This window comes from Melanaphis sacchari, unplaced genomic scaffold (genome assembly GCF_002803265.2).
Source record: "Melanaphis sacchari strain LSU unplaced genomic scaffold, SCAv2.0 Contig0_pilon_pilon, whole genome shotgun sequence".
NCBI lineage: Eukaryota > Metazoa > Arthropoda > Insecta > Hemiptera > Aphididae > Melanaphis > Melanaphis sacchari.
In genome coordinates, this window is record NW_020270366.1 from 3,008,867 (window position 1) to 3,023,124 (window position 14,258).

At 24.7% G+C, this 14,258-nt stretch overlaps 1 protein-coding gene across 4 annotated transcripts; it reads right to left on the reverse strand.

The window, feature by feature from the left end:
- Positions 1–13,849, reverse strand: LOC112592679 (sterile alpha and TIR motif-containing protein 1-like). 4 transcript variants are annotated; one of them, XM_025336832.1, is made up of 10 exons: positions 11,695–11,785; positions 11,293–11,565; positions 8,174–8,277; positions 7,522–8,047; positions 6,516–7,341; positions 3,866–4,018; positions 858–940; positions 701–788; positions 352–541; positions 1–252 (listed from the first exon to the last, which is right to left on the reverse strand). In XM_025336832.1, exons 4-10 carry the CDS (start codon positions 7,988–7,990, stop codon positions 52–54), a joined length of 2,010 nt encoding a protein of 669 aa, XP_025192617.1. In that variant the 5' UTR covers positions 7,991–8,047; positions 8,174–8,277; positions 11,293–11,565; positions 11,695–11,785; the 3' UTR covers positions 1–51. The 4 variants fall into 4 exon arrangements, with proteins under 4 accessions (XP_025192617.1, XP_025192621.1, XP_025192633.1 ...); XM_025336836.1 differs by lacking the exon at positions 8,174–8,277 and having other exon boundaries at positions 11,320–11,565; XM_025336848.1 differs by lacking the exons at positions 8,174–8,277; positions 11,293–11,565; positions 11,695–11,785 and adding an exon at positions 13,817–13,849.
- Between the last annotated feature and the right edge of the window lie 409 nt (positions 13,850–14,258).

The window sequence follows — 14,258 nt, forward strand, 5'->3', positions numbered from 1 at the left end:
TTATTTGTAATAATAGTAATAATAATATCCTTTTAGAAATGTATATTATATTTAATCTGGTATGGTATTAAAACTGCTACGAATAGCCATTTCGATAGCATCCATGCATGTATCCTGAAATTCGTGTGACCACCGTACCATGTTGTACGTTTGTAATTTCCGCATATCTTCTGGAAGCATTTCTGGCCAAGTAAAATTATCTACTATGATGGGAATTATGTTCAGCTGGTTCTGCATTGCAGTCACAATTTCCTACAAACCGAGTATAAAAGTAAACGTAGTATATATTATTATGTATGCATAATAGTACGTTATGCTGCTGTTATGCGGCGTCACGAGATATTTCATTACCTTGTGAATCCAATCATTGCATTCATTATCTCCAATACATCGATCCAACGAATTTTGAGTTAATACAAGCACGAAGTTTTTCGCCTGCTTTAAATTTTTTAGTAGGTTATGGCCAAAATGTCCATTTTTCAAACGTACTACGTCGATGAAAACTCGATAATTTCGAATTTCTAGGTAAACTTTGAGTAAACTGCAAAAATAAATTTCAGTTGTAATAGCTATTAATACAATAATAAAGTTATTAAGTATTATTATTTTTAATTTTATTTCTTAAAGCGTTATCGTAATATTATTATTATACAGTTTAACTTTTGTTCCAATGAATCGATGTGTAAAATACAATACTTACCTAGCCAACTGAGATCCATTTGATCGCCTGTAACTGATAAATACATCGGTGATTTCTTCGTCCATTGATAATTGCATCATATTAATATCTGTGTAGTTCACAAATTTATACTAAATAATATGGAATTTTTTTTTATTTGCTTAATAAAATCGTTTACCTCTAATTGAATTTAGTATACGAGTTTGATGTATGCTGTTTGCGATTCCGCAATTGTCTGTAAGCTGCTTTACTGTTAAATTCCTGAATAATTATTTGATTCTTATTAGTAGAACTCGGATATTTATAGCTAAAATTTCGTTAAAATATGTAACGGAGTATGACATAAACAATCCTTTTCAAAACCACTAACAACCAATAAGCACACTCAACAAATGTAAGATACAGTTAAAAATGGTAGGTTTTACACAATAAAGTTTTAACGGTATAATGAGAAAAAACTGCATCAAACTAAAGACAACCATCAGGCAACAGTGCGATAATGACTCGTCATAACAACAACTTACAACCAATCGGCAACAACTATTATAATCCAAATGGGTCACTCTTCAATTTCAACTCTAACCGTCAAAAAGTCAACAAGAACTTCAAACATTGACGACCGGAGATCAGAATACCGACGTCGACCTTTTTCTGTGTAAACCGGACGAGGACAGCATTCTAATTTTATTCATATCACCGAGCAGACCAGTGTCGATCGCCCGATTCAACGAGATGAACGCGACCGTGACCAGCAAATAGTTACTGTCCAGGTCCAACCAGAATCAGCTGACCATAGTAGCTGTGGAACGGCGACCATCGAGCCGGCATCAACGAACCCGACGACGCTGACCACTTAAGACGACGATCGGAATCAGCCGGACCGGACGTCTTACAGCACGACACACGACTCTCGCCATCGACCCCACTCTCCACGGTCACTTGCTTAAGTACTGTCGACCCGAACTTCTTTCCACCGAGTAGTAGCCGCTTGCATAAGTTACGCGCTATCGGCGGGGGACTCCGTCCCACCTTATGACCTTAAATACTATTTCATGTTATGTGTGGTAAGACCGAACTAATAATATCGTCGGTCGAACACGAGTTCTCACCGCGTAAGCATGGCTAACGCACCCGTGAACCTTACTCGCCCCATATATTCTGTAATTAATATATTTGTATAAATAAAGGACTAGACGTGATCCTATAACTGAGGGGTATTCATTTTTACACGAAACGGTCGGTAACATAACCTACCGCACCAAGTGGTGTATTTGGGGGGGGGGGGGGGGTCTACGGGTCTGGACACCCCCCAAACCAAAAAAAAAAAAAAAAAATTCAATAAGTATTTAATTTTGATAAATGTTGTAAGGAATTTGGCAAACAATAATATATGGTTCGTTATGAACTAATTTAATATTATATCAAGTCATAAACTAATACGGAAAGAAAATAAATTTAGTTTCAAATAATGTACTTATTATCCTATTATATTTTTAATTATTTGTAAAACTATTATTCTTATAGCACCACTGGTATCGAATATAACAAACAAAATATAAAGTGATAATTAGTAAATTATTGTGACCGATTATGGTAACAAATATGTAATAACAATGTGTAATAATTTTATATTATTATTATTCTATTACAGTAAATATACAATTTATATTTGTATCTTGCGACTCCGTTCCTTTATGTGCCTGGGTTACTTGTTTTTCCAGCGAAAATTTGTGTATATTTAGATATTAAGTACAATGATGTTTTTTTTTTTAATATAGATATATATTTATTTATTTTAAAATAAATCAAAAATGTTATTATGTATAGTATAACTCATAATAATATAATATATATAAAAGCTAAAGTCCCACAAATATATTTTTATTAAATTATAACGAAATAATTAACATATTGTTATTTTTCGCTTAAATAATTTATTTCATCCAAATCGGAACACATTTTTAGATTTAATGATTTCAATATGAAAAACTTGTATTCAATTTTCAAAACTTATTTTAAAAAAAGAAAAGGTTACATAAAATTTTAGCTACAAAATAAATTGTGATTTTTTTATATTTTGACGAATTTCTTCAAAATTTTAGCTTTTAATTATTATTTTTGGAAAAAAAAAACTAAAAATAAATGAAAAAACTTGTTCTTTTAAGTTACTTGAAAAGAGTTAAAAATTTAAAAATATTATTATATAATGAAAATGATAATAAAAATATTTAGTGATCATTTTAAATATTTTCTATTTTATTATTTTTTTTTTTTTTGAAATATAATAAAATATCTAAAATTGATTGATGGACATAATAACTTTAAGGGTGAATATCGAATCTCGTAAACATTTAAACTTTAAATGTTTATGAAAAGTTGATTTGGCTTTTTTGTAGAATTATTTCTTTCATTTAAAGACTAAAAAACCAATCAAAAAACAAGTATTAAACTTTTAAATTTAAGGGATAAAAACAAAATATTTTTGAATTTCTAACTAAAAAATAATTTAGGTACTAACTTTTGTGGTTATAATGAATATTGTTAAAATTATAACTTTAAATGCTTAAAAAAATATATTGTGACCATAGATTTTCGATATTTTTCAACTGAGAAATTAGAAAATTATGAGGAGTTTTGGAATACATTTTCAAGGTTTTCTACCCAAAAATAATTTTTAATCATTAGTTATAAAACAAAAATTTAATATATCATATGTATTTTTGTTGTCTAAAATTAGTCGAAATATTTTGATAATTTTATAGTCAATAAAAAACAATAATAAAAACATTTGCATCAATGGTTATGATTATAACAAAAAATAAAACCGATTCTGTCGAAAATTGGGTTTACGTAAAAATTTTTGTGTATCCCTAATTCTTTGTTTATTTTTTTCGATTATAAAAATAAGTAGTGAGAAAATTTAGGTTTTTGAAATTTAATTATTCTAAAATATAAACAAAATACAATTTTATATCCAAAATCATCCCCGATTTTGAAAATCGAAATATTTTATTGACAATTGTTCGTGTACTAATCCACAACAACATAGAAAAAAAAAAAAATACGTATGCATCATTGTAAAATTAATACATTCATCGCTTCGCTCAGAATCTTAAATATATAATATATAATAACGCATATAAATACTGTATATTAGAATAATTAAAAAATTGAAAACCTGCTAACCTGATCGTGTTTCTGTTAACTCCTGCATTTAACATGGGATATGTGTACATGGTATACTTTGATCCGATCGACATTAAGAATGATTGTAAACCAGTAGAATCTTTACTACTGTAGTCAGCTGATTGTTTTAAATTGTCTAGTTCTCTCATAAATCTAGAAACAATAAATAATATAGTATTTGCATTAGGCATTGTGTCGAATTAAAAACTCTATGGTTGAGGTTGGTTTAAACTTAATATAAACAAAATTTAAAAAAACTACACAGCATGGCTGGGAAATCTAGGATATTATATTATTTCTGTTTAGTATTCACAATGCTGTGGATAATATGAAAATGCTGAATATAACTTCGATTATTTTCAAACACACAAAAGCTATAACAAAATAATATAACTGCAGTTCATATCATATTAAAAATAAACAACCATAAATTCTTTAATATGCATTTTAGGTAATAATTTTCTGATTAACTTAAATAAAAAAAGTATAAATTAAGTATTTATAAAACGTATCACTGGTTATACTGTAAGTTATGATGTGTGGCAAACTGAATACTTATATGCCTTATATTATCATACTTCAAAGAAATTGATATAGAAATCAACTATTTTTAATAAAAAAAACAAAACTTATGCATACGTTCTAAAGAAGGGTTAATTAAGTATATAATGCGAACCTTATGTATGATGTTCAATTAATATTCATCAGTGTTTTTATATACAGTATAAAATACTCTTTCAAATATTTTACAGTTTTGATCAATGTATTTTAATTTAATTTTTATATTCTTAGATTGTTTTTATTTAAATATTGTTGTTATTATATAATATTACTGTTTAATGAATGTTAGTAGTTGGTGATAGTTTATGGTATTAGTTAATTAATTTGATAAATTTTATTATTTAACACAAGTTCTTATATTTTAGTAACTAAATATTTCAAAAAATTGTATAAACTGACTTACAAAGAAAATTTTATACATTTATGAATTATTTATACCTTAGAAATTAGTCTTCATTATCCAAAAAAATTTAATATTGATTAATAAATTGATAAAGATTAATTGAAGAAGATAATTAATTGACAAATTTTATTAAGATGACAAGCTTCTATATCTAATTAAAAAAGTAGCAAGCAAGGGTACATGGTGATGAAATAAATTGCAAAACTACATACACAGAATAAAGATGAATAATAAAAATATAAATATTTTTGCAATTCAAAATCTCATGAAAGTTTGTTTTGTTGCAATAAATAATTAAATTTAAATTTAAAATGATTAATAATATCATTTTTTTTTTTTTAAATTTTGTTTAATATAATTCAATAATAAATCTATTTATTAACAATAGTTTATTGATTAATTAAACACATTGTATTTTATCTAATGTTATCAATATTTTTTAATGTATATTTATTTACTTAGTTTACTTACTACGTATACCTACTATCAAATTATTTTCTACAGTAATTAAACTTTATTCCTATGAACCATGGTTGTTATTATTATCAACCAAAAAATTGTTATGTCTGTTAACATTCACTAAAATCATCAAGTTAATGTGGACATTGTTTTTTAATTTAGTTTTTGCATGTTGACATTTACTTGTGATTGTTACGATAAAATTACCACACGGTCTTAAATATCTGATAAAATTTTTTTTTAAAACTAGATAATTTGAACTAATATAAACTAAATAAGACTTGATACTAGAAGTTAAAGATTGAAGCTTTTAAGTTGAAGTTAGGCCGACATAAAAAATACACAAATTATTTAAAAAGCCAATATAATAATTACCATTCTACTCAAAATCTAAATACTAAAGTAATTGGTTACATGATATAATTATTTAAATTAATTATTAACAGTTTTATTTTTGATAAAATAAATATTTTATGCCAAGACCAAGCATTTTCTAAATTAAAAAATACTGAAACGCTGTATGATATTTAACCTAATTCTACTAAACAAAGTAATTAACAGTTATAAGATATTAAATAAGGATAAACATATTCAGATTATATTTAATAAAAACTATTAAAAACGATTCGATCCAGATGGAAATATTATTAAAAAATTTGTGAATACAGAGCTTGAAATTGATTTAAAATATCGATTACAATCGTTAAACATTTTTTAAGAAATCAAATTTTAATTTTAAATTGAAAAAAAATGAAAATCATTGATCACTATAAAAATAATAACCGCCTTATAATAATAATAATAATAATAATAAAAAAAAAAAATAAGTATAACTTATAATTAAACAATAGCTAATAGTTCTATAATGCTGTTCATTGTAAGATAATAGTTAATAGATAACTAATATGTAATATGTTGTTTTCTTTTATAGCCACGCAAACGATGATCACGCATTTATGGCCTTTAAAGATTAAAATTAAAATTAAAATCGTAGAAACTTAAGTAGTATTTGAATTGATAATAATTGAATTTAAAATATAATTACAAATCACAAAATAATTAAATTTATAATGTGTAAAAGTATAAAAATTATAAAATTAATAAGTTATCTAATATTGAAATTAAAAAAAAAAAAAAAAATTGTAATTGAAATCTTGCTATTTAATTTCGATTTCAAGCCCGGATTGTGATATTACGTTAATAATATACGTCACACGCACTACCAACCTTTTTCTCTTAATATCATTCTGTATTCCAATATCTTCCCTCAAGTTTTCCTCGGTTATTTGTAACAAAAGATCACCATCAACAAGATTTTCTGATAAGTTATTGGCGTATTCCCTAAATCCACTTCGTTTGGCCCATTCATGTACGTCATCTACTGACCATAGAGGAACTTCTTCACTAAGTTGATGAGGTACTCCTTCATCGATCAATCGTAATGTTTTAGCAGCTAATTTGGACGCTATAATGTTTCCGTCACTAACCACTTTTTTTAATGGTTCAATCACGTTGATTGCTTTGAATATGCTGATCATACCAAGTTGCTTTTTAATCCCGGCATCCATGCAAAAATGGAATGCAGCCAAGTTGCACGCAGCCTCACAAACGGAATTCAAAACTGGGATGAGTTTCTTAAGCCATTTTTGACTTTGACCTTGAGAATGTGGAACTATATCGGATTTAGCAAATTCTGTCGATATGTGCGAAGTGTTTAATGGATTAATCAAATTTAAGGTTTTAGATTTGTTTATGGTTACCTCGTCTTCTTTAATAGTTATCAAAATGACCATTGCTAAGAAAGCATAATACTTGATATTAACATCTGTGTTATGTACCAATGTGAACAACCATGTGGGTACGTTATGCTTTATCATATGATCTTGGCCTTCTGGTCCTCCATACAGCGATAAGTTTGCTAGAGCACTGGCGCAATATTCCAGTGTCATAATGTCTCGGTTTCGATACTCGTAGAGTAATATGTCCAAACCACCAAGTTGTATTACACTGCTACTCATAATTTCTCTGTATTTAAATAATTTTTCAAGAATTCCTAAAAAAATAAAAAAAATGTATTGTAAACAATAAATAATAGGGCTAGTCAAGGGAAAATTTGTAAGCATTCAATGCCATCTCATATGACAAAATTAAAAAACAAGTTATTTTTCATAAAAATTAAGAACAAAAAAGAAATTATATTTTACAGATAAGTATTAAAAAAAAAATTTCTCACCAGTGCATATATTTAATTTATCAATTGAGCTAATTTGTGTCTTGTATTCACATATTACATGCAAAACTTTATCCACCCCCTTTTCCAATACATAATCACGATTTTTTGTCGTCAAACATTGATCTAGTAATCTAACGCTGGAGAACTGTAGGTTTTGATCATTGGACACACAATTGTTGATCAACAAATATAGTCCACCACAATCCCGTAATGAGTTGCATAACCAGTACCCAAGTTTGTAGTTGGGCACAGCCCATGCTTTGCATATCATATCAAATATTTTGTTGATTATTTTATTCTGAGTTCTGAAGTGTACATTCTCATCATACATTAGTGCATTGATGGTGTTCTCTAGATACGAAGAATATTTTTGAATTACATGTTCAACGTCTACATTATTGACGACATTCAGCATCAGGTCGAGATCATTGAATTCAATATTCAAGAGATTGTCTTTAGAATTGATCATAATTTTAGCTGTATATATCTTGCATTCGGATAAAAAACCGTTGTGTGAAGATTAAAACTAAAAAAAGAAAATATTAAATATTATATTAAATTAAACAACATTTATGAAAATAGTTATTTTCAGTTATTGTTACGGCTATTTAAGATGAACGAGTAATGAAAACATTATGATACTTGAACTCACGAAAATTCCATTTACAATTAGGTGAGATTTCCAATACTAACTCATGAACGTTCGTTATTTATTCATTTTTATTATTTTCAATGAAAACAATATTTGTATTGAAACTATAAATTACAAAAATAATAAATAACTTTAACTAATGAATTACAAAAAAAAAAAAAAATGTGTATAATAATAAAACTTAATTATAGTAGTCAGTAATTTTTTTCTGAATAATACTTTAAATTCCGAACAATTTACAAATACATTTACGAACAAATAGACTTATACCGTCCAGATTACTGCATTCGACGGGTTATCATAGGTTCGGACTATCAAGGTTCTACTGCATATGGTATATTTCAACTTTTTAGTGCATAAAAATTCGTGCTCTAATAATAAGTACTCGCTGTGTGTACTACCTAACACAATGTCATTATTATAAAAAATCAATTATCTACGGTAAAATATAATTTTAAAAATGCAAAAATCTATAATTTCATTTATTATGTAATAAAAATCAAATATGTAGATAAATTAAAAAATACAACCATACAAGCTCATTTAGTACAGGATACTATGAATGTATTTCTACATAATTTTATTCGTATATTTATAAAACTAGTAGTTAAAATCATTATATACTAAAATTCAAATTATTAATTTTTATTTAATGTTTGTGGAGAATTAAAAAAAAATTGTGTCATTAAAGTTTTTTTATTTTTATTATTATTAGCTTAAGTAATAATTTATTATAGCTCAACAATTAGAGAACAACTTAACAATAGTAACGTAGCATATTAATTTATAGATATTGAAATTATATTTTGAATATGTAAAGTGACGTGAACATAATAATTTCATCAAAGTTTTATATTTGTATTTATAATCTTATATTTTAGAAAATAGATACTACAATCAAATATGAAAATTATGAATAAATTATCAAAAATTTGAAAATAAGATTATAGTTTAACTTAACAATTATTATATAGCTAAAATATATAACATACAACAATCTATTTTAATAGTTTGAATTTTTAGGTACTAAAACATTACGAATACCAATGTTTTAATTCATTCATAGTTTTTATTTTGTATACACAATGTTATTATGTAAATCATTAAACTTGTATTTTTTATTCAAAGCTTTATAATAAAATATTTAAAATATTAAAAACAAATTATTTGATAACTATTATTTACAGGATTTAAATTCCTAATATTTATATCATTTTTCCAAATTGCAGATTATTGTTTCAATGCTGAAAATTGTATTATTTTTAATTTACCATTAAATTAATGATAAATTAAAAAGTAAAAAAAAAAAAAACAGCTTAAGTCGTTAAACAGTAAATACTCAGAATAAATGTATTACTATTAATAAAAATATAAATTACGTGTTATTTTCGTAACGTGGAATCACATATCATAATGATTTTTTATGACGTATAGTATATATCATTATGAAAATATTTCATTTTAACCTCCATATTAATTATTTCGACAGTATATTTTAACTACACAGAAAGTTTTTTAAATTTTAAAATGGACTCTTTAAATCTGAAAATATGAATGATGGTTTAAAATGAATAAAATTGTCATATTAAATACGTATGTACATTTATAAAGTTATCATTAAGAAGTTGAAGTTTCGTTACCTAAAATATTTAATAATATATTGAGAAATAGTAATAGGTGTTATATTATTTCATATGAAACATTATTTTCATATGTATTTACGCCAGCATATTAGTTAGCATTTCTTCATTGGATGTTGCATGGTAAAAAATGTTATGACAATTGATAGTATATTAATAATGTATTTTAATAGTATTCGAGTAATGGTAACACGGCGTTATGAATAGGCAATTTAACTACATCACAATCGTTAATTCGTTTTTTTGTTATAGCTTTCCAAAAACTTTACGCACCCACCATCGATTCATCAAATTAGTGAGAACTACAATATTCTCAACCATAGTTAACTTTAAATTTATTAATGAACTGATAACTGCAGACATGAAAAAATAAGCATAACTCTACATACTTTTATAATTAAAAACAACGTAACATACACATACATCATGTGATGTAACGTATGATTGGTTGAAATGTTTTGCATACGAAAATTACCAGACACATTGATAGATTACTAAGCATCTTATTCAACACGATCAGGTTACAGTTTTATCACTGATTTTCTTATTTCATGTGAACGTTTGACCACTTGACACACAAATACTCCACCATGTTAATCTGAACATAACGATTTAGCGACAATAGCGACTTAGAAATATAAATTTTTATAAATTTCTATAGAATATTATTACAGTCTCACACAATAAATTTACTTTTAAATATATTAAAAATTACCCAACCAAATAGCCAGTTCAGCATTTAAAGCGACTTGTTACTATAATCAGTATAATCTTTTCAAAAATTTAAAATAATTTTTAAGTTTTATTAGATTAGTCTATTGTTGGATGGCCTAGTTTTCTATTAATGATATTACTTTTCTGTGTATTTATCTAACATATAGTTTTGTTTTTGTATAAATACTGTTTATATATAAATAACGTGTACAATTCATAACGAAAATAATTTATAACTTTAAACTAACTTACATTTTTTATATTAATTAAACTTGACAAGAAAAAATAAAAATAGTGCTTTACTCAGCCTTGCATTTATTTATGATTAAGCCATTTCATGAAATAAAATTCGTAATGGGTTATAATTAACAATAAAAATATTTTTTATATTTTTATCTTTAAAATGTATACTATTTCAGTTTTAAATATTAATTAATATCTAGTTTATAATAATTCAAAAATACATAGACACTAGACGTTAAACGTTAGATAAATAAAAACGATAATGTCATCAATTTTAAATTTTTACAGTTATAATACTGTTACTAGATTCTAATCGACATTCTACATATTGATTGACCTGCATTATAAAATATTTTATATTATTATTTAGTTATAAAATGTTTCGATTTTAATCGAAAATAAGTATTTAAATTTTACATTAACAGTTTTTTGATAAAAATATATAATTTGGGTAAAAATTGTATGTATTAAATTTGAATAGTGTGTAATGTTAAGTTCAAATAAATGTAATACAATAAATACCTTTTTAGTGACAAAAATCATACGAACCAAATCTATAGCGATTGCGATGTTGAATCTGTACTCAATTAGTATTTAAAACTGCCTAATTAATCTTTAATGTCTGCTCAAGCACGTTCATATGTTATGGTAGTATGTACATAAGAAACATTATAAAATGTTCCATTATTCACTAATACCGTGAAATTAACGTCAAATAAATACGTGATAATTTAATGTGACATGCTAAACAACAACTGATGACTGATAGTATCTAATGATTTTTAGTTGCCACCGCTGCAACATATATACTAATTTTTCATACAAAAATAACAAATATGATGGGTTTTTCGGTTGTTTTTTTACTAAAAAAACTTAATTAAATTATAATGACTCTATAAAATATTAACATTAAAAAATACATACCATTTTATTATTGATTATTCGACTTATTACCTTGTATATCGAAACATTTTCAACTGAATACTTCAACAAAAAGTTATTTATTAACGTTTACGTGAACTAATCACGTACAGTAAAAAGTGAAAAATAAATGGTTAATTATAGCAAATGCTAATTCTTAATATTGCGAATTCTGGGTATATTATCTTATTAACTTTCGTCATGTCATATATATGTTAACTATTTTTCAACAGCAATAATATTTACGTACTATTATATTATTGAACAAATAGTTTAACGTAGTAAACAAAAAACATTTGAAGAACATACTCGTTGTAAATGTTAGAATTCTTTAAATTCTTTTACAATTCTAAAAGTAACAGATAGGTAAGATTATAATAATAAGAGTAAATTACTAACGAGTATATTATATTAAATGTTTTTATCATCTATTTTCATTAATCAATAATACATATTTAAAAAAAAATCGATCATAAAATCAGAAAAGTATTTTATCTTTACTTTATTAAAAGTCATTATAATTTAGATTACAAGAGAAATGTATTATCAATAGATTTTAGTAATATTCACATAGGCATTTCATTGCATACAAATTATTCCATATTATAAAATGAACGTGACGATAATACAAAAATAACAATTATCATTCGCTTAACAACAATAGCTAGTAGAATCATAATTAAATGATATATTAAAAAAAAAGGTTATTTTTAAAAACATGTTTTTTAGAAATATGTATTACTTATGTGAAAAAAATTTCTTGAATTAATTTTCGACAAAAAAAGGATTAAGTAAAAATTATTTAAAGATATGGAGATCAATAAAATACAAACTTAAATCAAAAATAAATATGCAATATTATAAAGCATAACAAAATTAAAAGTAGTTTAATAATCTATAATATTTAAGCATTAATCGTTAATTGAAAAAAAGATTATAAGAACAAATAGAGAAGTTAGTTGAATAAGTACACAAAGATACAATTAAAATACTTTGCAGGAGACTGTATTTTTTTTCTGGTAAATTTTTCTAGTTTATAACTTTATCAACTATTATATTTTATATATTATATTTCAATTACAACAGTCAATATTTTATTATTTTTAGTTTATACCTATTTCATAAAATATTTTGTTTTTAAATTCTAAGGTTAGGTTCTTCTAAGGAAAAAGACCTCTGCTTTATTGTAGCTATTATTGAGTTCTGTATAAAACAGAAAAGTTGCTTGAATCTTTAAAATTAAGATTGTTAATACCCTTAATATATTTTTCAAAAATTAGTTTTTTCTAGTACATTCTCTATAATGGTTGCATAATTGCAAAACACACAAAAAATAACTCGGAAAATGGGAATATTTATTCAACATTGGCTTTCAATAAAATACATTTTTTTTATTCAATAGTAATTTTTCTTTTTTTTTTTTTTGATAATCGAAATTTTAATAATTTTTTTTTTTCAATTTATGATGTAACATTTTTATTTTTCTATAAAATAATTAAAAACGACAATTAAGTTTAAGGTTTTTCATACATTTTCTTATAGTAATTAAAAAATATTAAACTATTAAATATAGTCTCATTTTTTTCATTTTAATTTAAACATAATATTTTCATGAAATAGAAACTTGAAACTTTTTCGTGTCATATATTATTATTTTAAAAATGTTTATATTAGTTTTTAGCTATTTTTTTCAGTAATTTCTTGGACATTAATAACAATAATATTATATAAAAGCGATGTTTTAAAGAAAAATAGTTTAACCTACCGAGTACCGGTTTTACTAAATATAATATAGACATATTATGTTATTTAATTTAAAATAAGATGACACACCTTATCTTCGCTCACAATCGCTATTTGTTTACAGTAATTTATTATTTTATTCAAATTAAACTCATTATTTTCAACAATCTACTCAATGACGAGGTGCACTCGCAAACTACTATATTATAGCAAAATGAATATCTCGATTTTTCCTCTAATATTTTATAATTTATAGTAATATTCCATATTTTCTGATTAATTCATAAGTATTATGGTATAATGACTTACGTGTCAATAATATATACCAATGATAAAAAAATCAAAACTTTTTTTCTTAAAATGCATATTTAATTATACTTACAGTTCTTCGATTATTATGTATATTGTATTACCATTGTGGGAGTGTTCGGAGAGAATGCATTCGTTCATTACAATAAAATCAGTATTTTATGTTTGCTGATGTCGTAAATTTAGTTTTAAAATTCAACACATTCGTTGATTCTCATTGGCAAAATAAATAACATTATTCAATTATTCTTAGAAACCTTAACCACGGGTTTATCCCTCGATATTTGTAAATGTAGTTCTATGCCTTTCTTTAAATTTCATTTTTCTATTGTTGTTGATAATGATATCAGTGAAACTGTTTTTAAAGTATAAAAACATGATTAATTAATTTTTTAATACTTCATTTACATTCCATTGCAATTGATAAAAAAAAAGATAAAAAAAAAGTATTGTGTTGTAAGGCGTTTTATCTTTTTAGTCATTTTTATTTAGTGGTGGATGTATTTGTACTTAAT

Bases quoted from the DNA above. Each gene is read 5' to 3' on its own strand.
- LOC112592679 (XM_025336848.1), bottom strand. From the start codon at position 7,990: ATGATCAATTCTAAAGACAATCTCTTGAATATTGAATTCAATGATCTC. The intron at 789-857 runs GTAAACGATTTT...TGAACTACACAG, and splicing joins TATACTAAATTCAATTAGAG to ATATTAATATGATGCAATTA. The intron at 542-700 runs GTAAGTATTGTA...TTATTTTTGCAG, and splicing joins AATGGATCTCAGTTGGCTAG to TTTACTCAAAGTTTACCTAG.